General features: G+C 39.5%; 1 protein-coding gene across 3 annotated transcripts; it reads right to left on the reverse strand.

Moving 5' to 3' along the window:
• Nucleotides 1–1,730: 1,730 nt before the first annotated feature.
• On the reverse strand, nucleotides 1,731–8,082 carry LOC102706207 (protein TPX2-like). Of its 3 annotated transcripts, none has more exons than XM_015838411.2 (15): nucleotides 7,720–8,082; nucleotides 6,177–6,344; nucleotides 5,941–6,097; nucleotides 5,362–5,470; nucleotides 4,908–4,955; nucleotides 4,518–4,639; nucleotides 4,360–4,435; nucleotides 3,551–3,660; nucleotides 3,183–3,252; nucleotides 2,821–2,886; nucleotides 2,670–2,732; nucleotides 2,524–2,607; nucleotides 2,390–2,433; nucleotides 2,201–2,286; nucleotides 1,731–2,083 (listed from the first exon to the last, which is right to left on the reverse strand). In XM_015838411.2, exons 1-13 carry the CDS (start codon nucleotides 7,982–7,984, stop codon nucleotides 2,395–2,397), a joined length of 1,377 nt encoding a protein of 458 aa, XP_015693897.1. In that variant the 5' UTR covers nucleotides 7,985–8,082; the 3' UTR covers nucleotides 1,731–2,083; nucleotides 2,201–2,286; nucleotides 2,390–2,394. The 3 variants fall into 3 exon arrangements, with proteins under 3 accessions (XP_015693897.1, XP_015693896.1, XP_006656596.1); XM_015838410.2 differs by having other exon boundaries at nucleotides 1,732–2,083; nucleotides 2,386–2,433; XM_006656533.3 differs by having other exon boundaries at nucleotides 1,733–2,083; nucleotides 2,386–2,433; nucleotides 2,524–2,598.
• Nucleotides 8,083–17,423: the final 9,341 nt, after the last annotated feature.

Genomic DNA, 17,423 nt, shown 5'->3' on the forward strand with positions numbered 1-17,423 from the left:
AGTTTATGACAATCTTTTTGACAAGGGGCTATTTGGGACAAGGGGCTAAAGTTTAGCCTCTTATCCCATCGAATATTTGGACACTTATTATAAATAGTAAATATAAACTATTAACTAAACTCATCTATAATCCTGAACTAATTTGCGAGACGAATCTATTGAACCTAATTAATCCATGATTAGTCTATGCGATGCTGTAGTAAACATGCTCTAATTATGGATTAATTAGGCTTAAAAAATTCGTCTCGTGGATTAGCACTCATTTATGAAATTAGTTTTTTATTAGTCTATGTTTAATACTTCAAACTAGTGTCCAAACATTCGATATGACATGAGGCTAAAAAGTTTAGCCCCACCTAAACCACCCCTTTAAATTGAAAGATAGAATTTAGTCACTCCTTCCACAAAAGGCTTTATTTTTTTAATCCCCTTCATTTGTGCCAAAAAGGTTTCATCTTTTATAGCAATTAAGGTTAAAAAAGTAAGACAAGTATGTTAGGGTTTTAAAAAATAGAGAGTATTGTAGTCTTTTTAGCTTTGTAATGATACGCGTGTGATGAGTTAAGGCCATGTTTAGTTTCCAAAAAAATTTCCAAAAACATCACATCAAAACTTTGGACACCTAAATAAAGCATTAAATATAGATGAACCAAAAAACTAATTGCACAGTTATGGAAAAAATGTTGAGACGAATCTTTTGAGCCTAATTAGTCTATGATTAGCCATAAGTACTACAGTAACCAACATGTGCTAATGACAGATTAATTAGGCTCAAAAGATTCGTCTCGCGGTTTCTAGGCTAGCCGTGAAATTCATTTTTTCATTCGTATCCGAAAACTTCTTCCGATATCCGGTCAAACATTTGACGTGACACTTATTTCAAAAATTTTCTCAATCTAAACACCGCCTAAAAGTTACTGGGTGGATACCACGGTTACCCCCCTTAGAGAATCACGCCAACCCTACTCCTGCCTGCGTCTACTCCTAGATATAAGCATGTGAGTGAACTTTTGCACTGAAAGAAAAATAATCCAATTTCTTCTCTTTATCCTTGTATCTTATATTTCCTAGCATGATTTGAAATATTCACAGTTACTAGGTCAGAAAAAGGCGAGTTCCATTCGCTGTATGGTGTAGAATCTCTCACGGCTTCGAACAGAAACTGGACACTGGACTGTGAACTCCTATTGGAGCGTCAAAACGCAAGCCGACCTCTAGTGCCCTCCACAGCCAGGCCTGACCATTCCGTGTATCGTCTGCTAGTCAATGGCAGATCTGCGAGCAAACGTCCCTTCCAATGCTTTATCCGGCCTGGCCCTGGTGGACGCGACTTGCCAACACGCAGCAACAGCTGATAACTTGGCGAGCTGAGGCCTGACCTGAACCGTTCTGATTCCATGCTACAAGAACGATGTCAATTGGCAACACACGTGTCGTTATTTGACATGTACAACTACTACAGTACAGTATATGGCTCACACGTACACCATGACAGCACTGGCATCTACTCTGTGTAGCCATGGATCAGGTCAGGTCAGGTCATCAGCCATCAGGATCAGGGTGCTCACTCTGACCATGCCATAGTATCCTCAGGTTGGGTTCAGCCGTCGCAGGATGGCAGATGCGACTTATTCGCGATGGGACAAGCCAGTGTGCCCGTCTTGCCCGACCAGCATCACAGCTCGGGATCCCATATTTTTTTTTTGCCTGCCTAACACTGTTTTCCCAGTAATTTGATCGATGGAGAAAAGAGCCATGCAATGCAAGGCAGTATGAAGAAGAGAGCAAGCAAGCAACTTTGCTAAATGATGATTGACAGCAACAAGTTACAGCAGATCTGGAGTACACACCGGCACCTAGGTTAGTTTCTCTAGCTGAGCTGTACAGATGGGTCTCCGCCATGGCCACGAGCAAAGCACGGAATTATGCTCAGCTGCACGGCGACGGTGGCTGTGCCGAGACGGGAGATTGTCGGAGGTCGCCGGACAATGGTCGGTGCCTTCAAGTCAAAATAATGTATCGCTCCATCTTTGTGAAAACTCAAATGAAGTCGAGGTCCTACTGTCCGAAACAGACTCTTAGCCTACATGGTGGTAGAGCCCACTGTCAATACAGTAGCTTACCTTAATATGCATCGCTGAAAATAATACGAAGTTGGAAGCATGAATGAGAAATTCAGAGTTACTAGCATTTAAAGTACCTTTGTTCAGGTGGAGAAATGGAACCTGAGCCAGGAATTGTCAAAGAGAATAATTCCTATGTATTGTATGTCTTGACTGATTGGATCTGAAAAAGGGCAAGATGATGGAAGGGTGTGATCATTTGTTATTAACTTGAGAGGCAACTGGATATATGACTGCTACGGCAATGTTAAGTATTACTTACCTACCATAGCTAGCAATGCATGTTACCGATCATGTTCTCTTTGCAATCCTTGCAATAGAATAGGAATAATCTTTTAGCTACTTTGTTTAAAGTCGCCAAGGGAATATAAACAAGCTAAAACTGAAACAAAGAAAGAACCTTGGTGGTAATATAATTTGGAAGATCAGCGGCCTGTCGATCTAAACGACGGTGTGCTTCAGCAGTTAAAGTGAGCTGCAAAAACTAATATAAATGTCAGAGGAAATAATATGACGACAATCAGTTTCTGTTCTATCAGTGCGTACCTTATTAAAGAGTTCAGATAATGGAGCCTGCTTGCCCTTATTACTTGTTGACAACTTAAATTCCTAGGAATTTCAACCAAGAAATATGCATATTAAATTAGTTGAGGTAGTACAACAAACCAGAAGAGAGGGAACGCCGTTAGAATGCTACCTTAGGAACTGTTGTATTCCTTTTAGAACTTTGAAATACACCAATATCTCCTTTGCTTCCTAATATCTGTTCCAAGGAGGGCAAGAAACAAGATTCAATGGCTACATTTTCTGCTAGTCAAATATGTGAAATTGAAACCTTCCCATGGATGGTCTTTTGTTTCTTAAGAAACTGCATGATCCAACAATCTATTCCTATATGTGTTATAAATGTAAGAGCTAGTGACACCCAGAACATGAAATTACAAAGGATATTAGGCACTATCCAGAACATTGGAAACTAAGTTTCAAAGACAAACAAGTCCATGGCAGTATGAACTAAAGAATCCAAACAAGCATAGAAGATCAATCCACAGCACCAACCTTTTTATCCAATGGGCGAGCTCTAAATTTAAACAAGTCATCTCGGCACTCATCCGGCTTTTTAGATACACTGAAAAGAGACAACATAGGAAACAGCCACAAGTTCAGCATTGTGTACAAAACATCAATGTCATTCCAAAGTTCCACTGCTTCGGAAGAATTTTATATGTACTGGGTAGGGTGAACAGCATAACAATCTTCTGTATTAGTACATTCATTGGCTTCATCAAGAAAATTTGTCCTCAACAAAACTAGCCAATTATCGGAAATCCTTACAAGGAAACAGTAGGTGGTGTATTTTACTTTCCATTGTACTGTAAATAGTAATGGAACTGGAACTTCAGAAGTAAATATAAAACAAGCCTTACTTGTCAAGCTGCCTTGGACGGTTAGAAGTACACACTGGTAGATTTGACCTAATACCCCCATGTGGCACACTTGCATGTTGATGATCTTTGCGGCCAGAAGGTTGCACAACCTGCCAGAGAACAAGTTTTTAGTAGGCGTGGATAGAGTATATATGATTAGTCATTACAACCTACTCCTGTAGAATAAAGAGTACACAGTGCAAATTCAATAGTTATCCATCTAAATGTGCAAGTGCATGTCCTTGTACAGGACAATGATTCTACTTTGAGCCTTTGAGGGCACAAATAGGAGAACAAGAACAGATTCAAACATGCAATTAGATCCAAAATACTGTACAAGGGCAAAAGGATGAATTTGAAAGGCTAATTCAGGTGTATAATTGCGCTAGCTAACCTGAATAGTTTTCTCTGAGTATCTTTATAAATTATCTTTCCTTTGATAAGACATTAAAAAGAACATTACTAAAATGTTACAGTGGAACTATCAGCATCCAACCAAGACAATGCGAGACGTATATCTCTGCTACAAAAATTTCTGTGACTTCATGGGTGCCACTGTCTTAAAAAAAAAACTATTGAGATAAGTGCAACTGTCCCATGATTGGGGAACTTTCTCAGCCAAAATGAGTACCATACTCGGAAAGAAAATTATGGAATGTGTCAGTGCATATTGTCTGGTAGGGTTTGCTCATGAGATTATGCGAGTAACCAACTCATATTTTTTAGAAGTGATTAACCAGAACTGCAAATAAGATTCATAGAAAACATAAGAACTAGAACCATATATATTTAACAGTTATATAGCCCACCTTTCTAATTGATGCCGCTTGCGTCATAGAAGTGGATTGTCCACGCTGTGTATTTAGCTGCTTTGAGTTAGTTGGCCTGAAATTTTCAAGAAAAAGATGTGAGCTGCATAGAAGTACTTGACATTCAGGAAAACAGAGCAGCGAGAGAATGGCTTTACACTGCTCTGAGAATCCTTGACCTCTCTGCTCTTAGCTTTGTTGCCAATTCAGGTTCTCTAGGAATTGTAATCTTCAATTTTGGTATAACGGTCGCATGATCAGAGTTACTATTCATAATATTCTGTGCCATCAATGAGAAAAGATTGTCACGCAAAATTTGGGGGCACACCCCCATAGAGATCATGTAGAAATTTTTAAAATGAGCATGTTTCATCACAAGGTAGAATCTATATTGGAGAGTGTTAATGCTTGGTATAACAGTTATTCTTGAAGGTCTGCCAGGCATTTTAAGAGAGCCAAAATGAAGTTTCCTATGAGAACCAAAAGTAGAATGCCTGGAAAATGATCCAGAAAATGAGAGATAAATAAAGGTTTTAGGATTTCCTTACCTTTTCATGATTCTTATGGATCAACTCGGGTTGGTTTGTTGCAACAATCTGAACAATAAACAAGGAGCTTCAGTAAATAGTTATGCAACAAAGCAATATCAAGCAACCACCAAGCACTTTGTGGGGAAAAACAGTAGAAATGATTCCACAGCTATTACTTTGGCCATGCTAAGTTGCTAACTACAATAAACAGCTCCAGTTGTCGGTTGCTATGAGAACCATTGGGTCCATGACTTGTGTCCACATAAGCATTCTTTGTTAACTCAGGAAAAAATAAATCTAGTATGCAGTCTCAAAACTAAAGGCAAAGTGGCAAACAACGTCCCAAAATTACAAGGTGTTTCAAGTTAAATTGTACATCAACAAACATAGTCACATTTTACAGTTGAGACTTAAGAAACAACTAGAAAATTTGGGAAAGTCACAGCCCACAGAAAAAAAAATGGCAAATTACCTTGTTGAGATGTCCTCTTTCTAGTCTCTGTCTTTTAGAAGCTTGGTAGGTGCAGTCGTTTGAGCTCATGGTACTTCTATCACTTCTCACGCCAACCAACTTTTTACTTCTGAAAGTGAAGGGTATTGATACCATAAGGTACTCAGAAACATGAAAAATAGCCTTTGATTAATTTAAATATATCGAAAATTATTTGCCGCATAAATTTAAAACAAAAGGAAAGGTGGTGAAAATTAGATGACATTAATAATGAAGAGAAAGAGAAATGAAGAATGGGAGCTAAAACAGCTTGTGACTACAACAATGGTAAAAGGTAGATGTCTAAATAAGCACATAATGATATAAACTGTTAAGGCTGATGCTATTATATAGTTATTTTCATCAATAACAGCAGGTGAGTAAATCAACAAGAAACATATGTATGTGGAACTGCATGTGTATCAGAGTAAAACTAACATGCAAAACCAGCAAATTGTTTATAAAACCATCCCACAGAAAATGATACTTCAAATTTCGTATATACCAGCCCCAAGACAACTACAGAATATCAGTTAGCATAAGGCATACATAGTTACATACTGTGTGGAATTCTTCACTTCAAGTTGTCTGTTTTGCCTCGCTAATTGACTAGCTGTAGGCTTCATTAGTGTAGACCCCTTTGAGATAGTTCCTTTCCCAATAGTTCGAAAGGCAGGTTTCCTCTTGTCCGCTGAAAATTGATAGCAGGGTGTCCTTCCTATTTTACATAAAAGATGGGTAAAAGATCAAAGCATTACAGGCTAAATGAAATGCTCAACTATGGTAAGAAATGCTACCATTGGGCTTGTAGGGACCTCCATTTGGTACATTTGGCTGATGCATTGCCTGTTCAGAGCCACTGGAACATTCATGAGAGGATTTAGAGCAATGGACCGTATTTATATCCACAGCGCTTCTTAAACTTTGCAACCCAAGATCTTCAGGCAACATCTTAGCAATTAAGGCTGCAGAACAGGGAAAATTTCAGTCGTGTTAAGTTGAAAAAAAGGGCAATACGCAATTAATAAAGAATTGTCAATGTTATAACAGTTCAATAATAAATTAAATAGTGAAAGTAGCATCTAATGTTTCCATAATTCATACAGGTCAAATCAAATAATCAGACGAGTGCCACTATAGTGGTAAATATTTTATCTGCTTCTTGTCATTGTTCTTATGCAATATATAATGTGTAAATTTGCTACCATGCTTATAAGTTTCCCTATCAAGTAATATGATAGTTTATAGCTTTGTCATGCGGTAATCATTAAAACAACAGCAATAACTCAAAAAAAATATTTGGTACAATTTAATAGAAAAGGCTTGAGTAGTAATGCAACAAACTATTCATCATAGTTATGTCCATAGATTGATGACATATGACCAAGGAAGATAATTCACTATCACCACCCATATTTTGGGGGATTTGAAAACCACATAAATTTAATCAATTCCAAAAATACCAGGAAAGTATATAAGAAACACAACTCACCCAGATTAAAAGTGACATCTAGTTGCCAAAATTTTGGGTGCTTGCACCCTAACATGAATGCACTCAATTAGTTGCAACTAACCAAAGTTTGTTTGTTGCAGTCACATGTTCCAAGATGTCTCTTAGTTGTGGGTATTCATGAAAGAAACCTAAAAGCCAGTGGACATTGTCTTACTACATCATAGGTTCCTTTTTGGTTATGGTGTCTGAATAACTGTTGATACCTTCTGTACCACTAACATCTCAAGAACATCAGTTTTCATTGAGAACACCATATTTTTCATTTTCTTTATTTACTATTTTGGAAAATGAACTAGCATCTAGTTGCGATTGACAATCAAACTGTAATATCTAGGCCAATTGCACAAATAGGAAAAGGAAAATCTATGTTAAACGCATCCCTTATCCATCCAAGGTGATAAATACTGACCCGAATTGATGACACTGAACCATCATAATGCAATATTATCAAAAGCCTTGACTTTTTTTTCACTTCATTGAATCATGCTGGTCTGATATCATTGGGAAGCTCGTCTTTCTTTGCACAGCTATTTCAGAAAATGCAAGTGTATTCTGCCCCCTAGAAGCAGATCGAAATCATGACTCCTAAACTTTCACGGATCAATCATGCACGGGGGAACAAACTACACAGAAAATCTAGCACACGATGACACGAGAACATGATGTAACATTTTGAACCGCAAATCGGTCGATCGAACTAAATCCCTTTCCCGTACGACCGGAGGACCCCTTTCCCGAATCATCCCGCCATGCAGAAAAAACAAGGATAAAATCTGGAGGTGTAGGGATGGATGGATGGATGGATGGATGGATGGGAAGGCACGCACGAGAGGGCGGGTAGCTGGGCGCGGAAGCGAACCACAGCTGCGCCGCCGCCGCCTCCACCGGCGACTCCTCCTGGGCGAGGTCGAACCACCTGGGCGCGTCGAACTCGTACTCCAGGTCAACCTCGAACCACCTGACCTCCATCACCATGACCCCCTCATCCCCCGGCTCCTCCGCGAACCCCCCGTCATCCCCTCCTCCTCCGCCGCCGCAGGAGGAGGAGGAGGTCGAGGAGACGTCGCGCATATCCTCGTCGTCGCTGTCCATGCCGCCGCGGTGGGGTCAGGACCGCCGCGGAGGTGGAGGCGGTGGTGGTCGGCGGCGAGGTATTTAACGGTGGCCGGAGAAGAGGAGAGAGAGGAGGAAATTTGAAATGCGGGGTCGGGGCCGGAAGAAAACCGGCCAGTGCCGGATTTGACCCCGGCGACATTTTCACATCGCCCCCTCCACTTTATCAATTTTACTTCGCCAGACCATTGTGTGTAACGGTTCATCGCAGTGGACCCGTTTGTTTGGTTTACGGGGTGTTTCCGTGTGTTGTCTGAAATGCATATTCGTTAATAAAAATTAATTTATAAATAAAGTTGTATATATAAGTATTTTTATCGATCTAAAAATTAAGACTAGAAAAAATTATAAGTTTTACCTTTTTTATATAAGTAAAAATAAAAAGATTAAGTATGCTCCAAAAAAACTAGCCTAGCCTAAATTTTCCATAATATCTACAAGTAATTAAGAGGTGTTTGGTTGACGTGTGAAATATTTTGGTTGTTTGATATGATCACTATACTGCATAGCATCGTTTGCTTGTCTTCAGCTATCGAAACCGGACTAATATCAGACGGTACATATCACATACTACGTATGTGCTGATTTTGCTCGCAAGTCATAAGGAGAGTACGACTGTTCTTGGTCTTCTCGACAATTGAGAACATCAACAAAGGGAGTTTGCGTGTTAATTACTAATATCCATATCTCTTAGAGCTAGTTTAACCATGTATACATACCTTAAACTCTTGTAAAGTAGAGGCACCAACGAAACGAGCCAGTCTTAGGCTTGCCTTGTCAGGCATATTTCTTCCTCAAAATCTGGTACAACTCAGTTCACAGCTAAACTAACGGGTTGTTTAGATAGGGGTAAACTTTTTAGCCTCACGTTATATTGGATGTTTGGACACTAATTTAAAGTATTAAATATAGATTAATAAAAAAATTAATTTCATAAATGAGAGCTAATCCGTGGGACAAATTTTTGAGCCTAATTAATCCATAATTAACAAATGTTTACTATAGCATCACGTAGGCTAATTATAGATTAATTAGTCTCATTAGATTCGTCTTACGAATTAGTCCAAAGATTATGAATGGGTTTTATTAATAGACCGTGTTTACTATATATAGTTAAATAAGTGTCCAATCATCTGATATGACTAGGGGCTAAAGTTTAGCGTCTAGAAACAAACACCCCTAGAGCATCCCCAACAGCCCATCTATCTCATCCTCTATCCTAAAAATAGAGGATAAAAACTACAAACTGAGCTTCAACAGAACGGTCATTCTATCATCTATTTTTAGATGTCATCCATATTAGGAGTATGTCATATATGGATGATCTAATAGAGAGAAAGAGATATAAAGGATGGAACTAGTTTAGATGATCATCCAAATAAAGATATGGATGACTAAATTTAGATAAGCTGTTAGAAATGCTCTAAACAGGCCCAATATCACTCGCTTGTATATACTACTCCTAAATAAAGATTTGACGAAATTACAGGGGCTCACATGAAAAATGTCGCGGGGGCACTGCGAGACTTTATGGTGGGTCCCACGCGCACGTAATCGGCAAGCAATCGAGTCGACCGTCGTCGCCTCGTTTGGCCGGAACGCAACAAATTTTTTTGCGTATTTCCAATTCAACCCATCCCCTCCACAGAAAAAACCCCAGGTGGTGCAGGGGCAAACCCGTAATTCGGCGCCGCCTCGGAAACCGCGCGCGGGTATCCGATGTGGGCAGCTCGTGTCGGCTTCCATCCATTCCACTACAGGCGTCCATCCATCCGTAGCGTATCTCACAGTGTGCAGTGCGCGCATCGAGATCCGTACGGGTTCTTGCTCGCTGTAAAAAAATATAAGGAAAATTTTAATTTGAACCGAATTTGGGTTCAAAAGAATTCGAATCAGAGATGCTAGCTTCAATGGCAGTATGCTATGCTCATGCTTTGCATTGGATACAGGAGCAGCTTCTTTCCTCACACGAGTTTTTGAGCAGAAAACGTTTTGAGTATTTGTTGTTCGCGCAGTCTGAAACGGTGGTATTTGGAGCGTCGTCGTCTCGTTGTGCTTTTTGGTTTTGTCCTGTTCAGTTCAGCGTGGTGGAGTAGCATGGCCATGTACTCCATGCAGGACCCATCAGCTCCGTCCTGTAGCGGCCGCGGGTGGGTTGCCGGCAGCCGTGGTTGTCATCAGTGTTGGAGTAGCACGCAGGCGCAGGCGTCAGATAACACAGTCTACACGCATCCTCTTTCTCTCGACAGTTTATTCACATTTTTTTTCTGATTTTTTACGTGCATGTCCAATAAATTATTAAACGTTAAGTTTTAAAATTCATCTTTTTATCTTTGTAAAATAGATTTTTAATCTGTAGTAGTCAATTTTATCATTTATCGGTATTATCATTTTACTTTTGCTTATATTTATAACCTAGAATTTAAAATTTGAACGTAATATTATTAAAGTTGATTTTAATTTCTCGTAATTTATATTTCAACATTTTCTTTTAAATCATTAAAAATATGTACATAAAAGTTTTATTAACAAATTATTTTTTGTTTGCAAATATGTAATTTTATTTTTTTCCCTGGAAAAAATAAAACGGTGACCTTGCATCATTAAATAGATATTGCAAAAATCAGGAATCTTTTATTTCCCACTGAGGGCCCCTTTGAATCACAAGAATAAAAAAACGGAGAAATATATAAAACATTGGATTCTGACAGGAACGTAAGTTTAAAACAGAGGATTGCAAAACACAGGAAAAATATAGTAATAGTTGTTTGATTGAACCACAGGAAAAACACATAAATTTAAGGAGAGATAAAAACTCAAAGGATTTTTTCTATGAGGTTGTAGCTCTTGCTAATTTTCCTTCAAAACTTGTATATGAAGAGACACTCTACAGTAATTTTATAGGATTTCATAGGTTTCATTCCTTTGATTTAAAGGACGCTGTGGAAAAAATTTCTATAGGAATAAAATTCTCAAAAATTCATATGAATTTCCTTTGAATAAGGGGCCTGGGTAAATAGCATGCAGCGGCATTCATGGCAAAGTACGCGTTGCTTGCTGGAGGAAAAGAAAACAAGACGAGTAGGGGTGAACGTACTAGTACAAAATAACAGTAGCTGTACGCCTAGCGGTATTCATGAGACGTGCTGCTGCTGCGCCGTCTGCGCGCGCATGCATGATGATTGATGAGCAGTAGTAGTACTTCAGCTTGGTAGTGTCGCCATGTAGCATGGCATTGAGTTTGCTTGCAGGCAGCAGATCGAGACGACGCCCCGGACGCAGTTAACGCGCCGCAGAAAAGCCCCCGGCCGAGACGCCCGGCGAAGATGGCGGCGGCTCGCCGGCGCTGGTTTGCTTCTTGCCCGCGATTCCGCCAGCCGCTCGTCGTGAGACCGGCCGCTGCGACGGGCAAAGCTCACGATACCTGTTAGCCATTCAAAAAAACCAAGACTTGTATAATCAGAAGCGAAAAAACGAGCGTGGTTTGGTGGCGGCGGTGGGCGACCGTGGATTCGTGGGCTTGCTGCTGTGGTGGGCTGGGCTGCAGATGGATCGTGCACTCGAAGGCCCAGCTTCTTTTGTTTGTCTGCGAAGGAACGGCCCAGGAGTTCGTTAATGGGCTAGATTTAGATTGGCACAAAAAAAACGTTTTCGCTTGTTTCGAAGCCCACACGTGTGACATGTGACCCTTCTTTTGGTCCGGCAGATTTTCCTCCAACGGATTCTCTCTTTTTTTTTTCTTTTACCCGAAAAACAAGACGGAAGAAAAAGGAAAGAAAGAAAGTCGTGTGAGACGCGTCCAGGAGTAGACTTTAGCTGTGAGGGTAAAGTAGGCGAGGCGGAGCCCAGATGTCTTCTTCGTCGGCGGTTGCTTTTGTGAAGAGAAGAAAAGAACGGCATCCAGCCACATGCATCGATCTGTCGTACTGCCAGCAACAAGAATTTCCTATCCAAACCTCCCGAATTTTAACCAGCTTTCGTTAGTCCATGCCTAACGCTACAGTGTGACCGTGGTTCCGATTATCTATGTTGGCGTCGAGTTACATTGTAGAAGAGAAGAGAAGAGAAGGGAGGAGAGGACAGAAATAAAAGTGGCTTGCCATGTCTCAGCGGCGTTTTTCGTTAGCACATTTTTCATATTACTAAATAATGTATTTCGTGCAAAAAATTTTCTATACATAAATTATTTTAAAAGATCAAATAACTCTATTTTCAATTTTTTTTAATTTTTAATAAGCAATACTTAATTAATTATATATTAATTATATTTATCCTTTTCAGTCCGACTAATTGGCTTTCGTGACTTTTATCTTCGAGCGCAACCGACATTAGACACGAGCCATGTGGATAGAGCATTGAAGAGAGGATGGTGGAGATTGTCATGTGGCGCAAAAAACCATGACAAGTGAAAAGCATAGACCTAGCATTGTTTTGGGTCATATTTTCGCTCTTTCGAGGAAAAAAGACAAATAATATATTTGCAAATAAAAAATAATTTTGTGAATAAAATTTTTAGTAGAATTCTATATTAATCATATTATTAGTTAAAAATAAGAATATTATATGTATAAGACTCTCGGTAATTTTTGTTCTGGGTTCACCACTGATATCAACTGATGTGGAAGCTACGACCGCCCTTAGAAGGGATTCAGATTCAGTGATATTGTCCTGTCACATTCTGTCACTAACATGTGGGCCCTGCATGTAGCTGGACCCATGCGGGACCCGTATGTTAGTGACACAATATTACCGAAAATATCATGGTGCAATGCCAGTGAATCCACGTCCCCTTGAAGTGACTTGCATTGCTCGTACTCTTAGTCACTAAGATATGAACCTCCTTTATTCTTCATAACCAATGATCGATTTTTAAACACGTGAAAAAAAAACACATCAATCTTGGAGTCAGCCATGGGCAGCTAGGAGGTATGGTTGCAAATCAAAGTCAGCCATAGTTGCGCCACGCAGGAGGCCTGCAAGAGAAGGGGCAAAGCAAAAGCCGGGAGGCCACAAGCGCGAACGTCTCCGAACCCCACGAGAAGGGGACGAGATAACACGGGTGGGTCACTCACGCGTGGCGGGACGAGCGGAGGCGTGCCTCTTTCTTTCCGGGGACAGCGACGCCGACCGGGCCCCCGGCCACGCACAGGCACACCTGCCGCTGGCTGCTCAGTGCTCGGGCGTTTTGGACCGTCCAGTGCTAGGACTCACTGGGCCCACAGTTCTTTTGGCTTTAGAGGTTTGAGTTATAACCTAAAATTTAAATTTTTTAACTTTAAATTTAAAGAATTTTGAGATCTTTTTTATTGAAGTTTATTTTTTGGTTTTAACTTTTAGATGGCTATGAACACATATATATAAAAGTTTTATTTGTAAATTATTTTTTATTTATAAATCACATTTGATATTTTTTCAAAACACTCTAAAGATGAACGAGAGGGAGAGGTTGCTTTAACTAGGATGTAATGTCACTCTCCTGGTTTTTCCTCAAACTAGTATATTAACCGTCTGTTGTCACATGATTTAATTTTTTAAAAAAACATCATAACATATTATTAACATTATTTTTTACATATGTCATATTTTAATTGTTACATGTATTTGTTTTTGATATATGGGTCTAGCAATGTCACGAATGGTTAATATATGGAATTTTTTTCTTTTAAAATAGAGTATAGATAAAAAACAAAGAGTTGATGGTGGCGCCATCATCGCTAGCAATGTTTATAACAATATAGATTAGGGTTTTTAGTGGTTTAAAATAAAGATTGTTACTTTAAAATTAAATTTAAATTTTAACTTATAAGAATAAATATAATGCCATCCCTAGTTCAAGGATTCAATCAATCTCACCCTATAAGACCACTAGTAGGCTACATAAATTCTAAACCAACGTGGTCTTAACTGGATTAGAAAAACCAAGTTTACATGGACACTATATCTTATATAAACCGTAATGTCCATCTAAGACATACTTGAGTCACTGAAGCTTCGCAAACTGAGTTTCGGAGCCTCGCGAGAGCATAGTCCCACAGCCGCGTCAGCAGGGGTGAATCTATCAGGGGGCTGGCGGGGCTCTAACCCTCCCTACACGCTGAATTTCCTGTGAAAAATAGGAGAGAGGAGAGACTGGAGTAGAAAGAAGATAATAAACCCCTCCGACCTTCGAATACAAACTAATGCCATTAACCACGTCATTACATTGAGCATTGGCTAAGCGAGAAAAGACGAGGCAGAAACAAGGAGACACCTGCATCGGTGATTCGGTACATGGTTGCAACTGTTGCTGGGGACCGGCATCGGCCCCGGGCAGTGGAAGGAATACGGAGCGCTGTACTAGGGATGGGATGTATGATGTGCAGGAGCAGCAGTAGTAGTATCTCTGCGCGGCCGTTGATCCATGCCGACTGATCTGGTTTACTGCTTGTGTGTAATTTCTATATGAGACAACTTAATTCCTTTATGTTCCTCCAAACCTGATAAGACCCTAAAAACGCAACACACTTTTAACAATACACCATTTTTTGAAGTAAATAAGTTTATCTTTTAGTTTAATTTAAACTTAAAAAATAAACTTATTTTAAACGGAAGAAGTACGAACAGAGAGTATCGAAATAATTGTCTGGTCAAAATTAAAAGAATTTCACCGGGATTCATGCAATAATTTTCTGAATAACATGTTACTGCTGGTATGTTTCTGCCTCAACGGCCAGTAGGCTGCAGCTTCTCCAACAATTCCAAGGAGAAATGTCCATTTTATGCCATGCCAGGAGAGTCGCCCATGGCCCTGGCCCGCTTGCTGCTGGTACATATATCAGTACAAATGTACTATGATGAGCAATTTCTGTGGCTGGAACAGGATGCATCCAACAGTGCAATCCCCATTGTGTGACCCAGATTCTTTCCACGGAATCTTACGAGATTGATGAGAAAAGTCTGCTCGCCTGATTCCGACTTTCCGGGGTGTTCGCCAACAGAGCATTCTGTATTATCAGGCTGCCTTCTCTTTATTATTTCGAATTTTCACTGTACACACGCTTTTCTGAACTGCTTAATAAAACTAAAACTTTTTATATAGAAATTCATTATCTTACTTTTAATTTTGACTTTATAGTAGCTAATTTTATTATTTATACTATTAAATAGCTATAATTATTTAGTTGGAAAAGAATGCAACCAGATCATCGCTATCTTCTTTAGGATTGGAATGTTTCTGCGGACGGTTTTAACCTAAAATTGATGTATATATGGATTTAAATATTTTAAGAAATAAAGTTAACTATAATTTCATAAAATCATAAATTGTAATTAATATATAATTATCTCTTCTCCACTTAAGTCTATAGTTGGATTGTATCCTGCTGTTCTTCTAATAGCCTGTGTCTTCCATAGCGATAGTGTACCAAAGGTTTAGTGAACCTGCCCAGGACATTAGCAACTACTCATTTTCTGGCTAGCTTTGGTGCATGGTCAACTAAAGAGAAAGAAAGAGGCTGCAGTTCAATCTTCTCATTGTCACTCATCCTCCTTCCTCTTTCAAATGCAAGCGGATGCCTCGTTCTTAATTGACTTCCAGTGTTGCCATCTAATCTTTTTCAGCATTACACTACTCTTCAAGCAGCAAATTGTTTAACCCTTCCAATGCAATCGAAGCTCTTTTTTCTCTTGCTTCCAAAGAATCTTGAGATATATTATAGAGTACTTTTTTTCTCTCTCAAGTGCTCGTCTCTTCCGGCACAACTGAGGCAGAATTGCATTGGAAGGCAACAGGCAAGAACTGCAAAAGGCCAGCTTCAATCGTTCAAAAGAAAAAAAGAGATAAAAAAAGGGCAGCAGCTTGGGAAGCTCCTCTGCAACCTTTTCTTAGGCTATATTTAGTTCCAAAAACTTTTCCTAAAACATCACATTGAATCTTTAGATACCTAAAAAAAGCATTAAATATACATAAACATTAAAACTAATTACACAGTTATGAAGAAAATCGTGAGGCGAATCTTTTGAGCATAATTAGGACGTGATTAGTCATAAATACTACAGTAATCAACATGTGCTAATGATAAATTAATTAGACTCAAAAGATTCGTCTCGTGATTTTCAGGCAGAATCTAAAATTTATTTTGTAATTAGACTGTATTTAATACTTTAAATCTATGTTAAAAATTTGATGTGATGTTTTTTTAAAAAAATACGCAAACTAAACAAGGCCGTAACAAAACCCAATACGTCTCTTCTCGGGAGTTCATCAGAGGCAGCCAAACCCCAGTCACTCTCTGCAACAGTTGGCAGCAGCTTCAGATTTCGTCCTAGGCTTTCAGGTTACTCCTGACTTGTAGTAGTATTATTATTGAAGCAGATGCAAACAAGAGCTGCAGCTAGCCTGAGCCGGCGTGTTTGTTCACAGCCACAGCTGCAGTTTCTTCTCGGTTTGTTCACTCACCTACACCGGTGCATTGTTCTTGTCACTGAATCTGATGCATCCGTCGTCAGTTTTATCCTCGATTCCTCATGCCTGAATAGTGAAGAAAGTTATCTGAAGAAACATGAAAACGATCGGTGAGATGGAACGGAGAATCGGAGCAAGAGGAAGGAGAGGAAAATTGGGAGCACGCCCAAATCAATCCATTTTCTGTCAGTCCACTTGACACTGTCGCATCGTGATCCTGGCTACCAGTTACAATACAAACGGGCTCGAGAGCCACCTCGAAAATCCTATCCTAACCTCAGCAATCACCAGTTCCAAGTGGAGAACTACGAGCACAGTTCTTTCGCTAGGCTAGCATTGCCGTGGCAACACCGTTGTTAGGTCAAAGAGATTAACTAATCACGAGCTTTAAAATTTTACACGTTCACCACGAACGCACACGAACATAAACCACACTCACATCCCCGGATAAAACGCGCAAGTTACGATCCCAGGGATCGAACTCGCGTAGGCTGCTCGCGCGCCCGCGCGGCTAGCCATCCGAGCAATGCTCAGTTCTCAGGTAGGCAAGCTTCAAACTTTGGGTATGGATCAGCGTAGATGGACTATGGATAATTTGTAACCGAGTCTAATTTAATTAAATAAACTAAATTTTATTTTCATATTAACTTAGCTTAAGCTCTAAACTATCAGTGGATTCAATATATGTCCATTCTCCCTTTTTGTTAAAAGTATGCATTTTTTCTTAAAAAGAACAACATCAGCATGGTTTTTGCTTGTGCAGAATCCTCTAGCATATAAAAGCTTTGTTCATTTACAACGGAAAAAAAACTCGCTTTATTCATGAGGTCCTTGATGAAGATATTAAAAACTTATTTGGTAGGTCATCAATGATCACATCAACAACAATGGCTTTAGGATCTTACTCGATGACATCGGTTTATTCTCTATCGAAAAAATAGGCACACATGTCAATCGATTCTCGTTCCTATGTTT

This window comes from Oryza brachyantha, chromosome 6 (assembly GCF_000231095.2).
Source record: "Oryza brachyantha chromosome 6, ObraRS2, whole genome shotgun sequence".
NCBI classification, from domain to species: Eukaryota; Viridiplantae; Streptophyta; class Magnoliopsida; order Poales; family Poaceae; genus Oryza; species Oryza brachyantha.

Bases quoted from the DNA above. Each gene is read 5' to 3' on its own strand.
- LOC102706207 (XM_015838411.2), bottom strand. From the start codon at position 7,984: ATGGACAGCGACGACGAGGATATGCGCGACGTCTCCTCGACCTCCTCC. The intron at 6,345-7,719 runs GTGCGTGCCTTC...CCTGTTCTGCAG, and splicing joins GCCCAGCTACCCGCCCTCTC to CCTTAATTGCTAAGATGTTG. The intron at 6,098-6,176 runs GTAGCATTTCTT...TATGTAAAATAG, and splicing joins AGGTCCCTACAAGCCCAATG to GAAGGACACCCTGCTATCAA.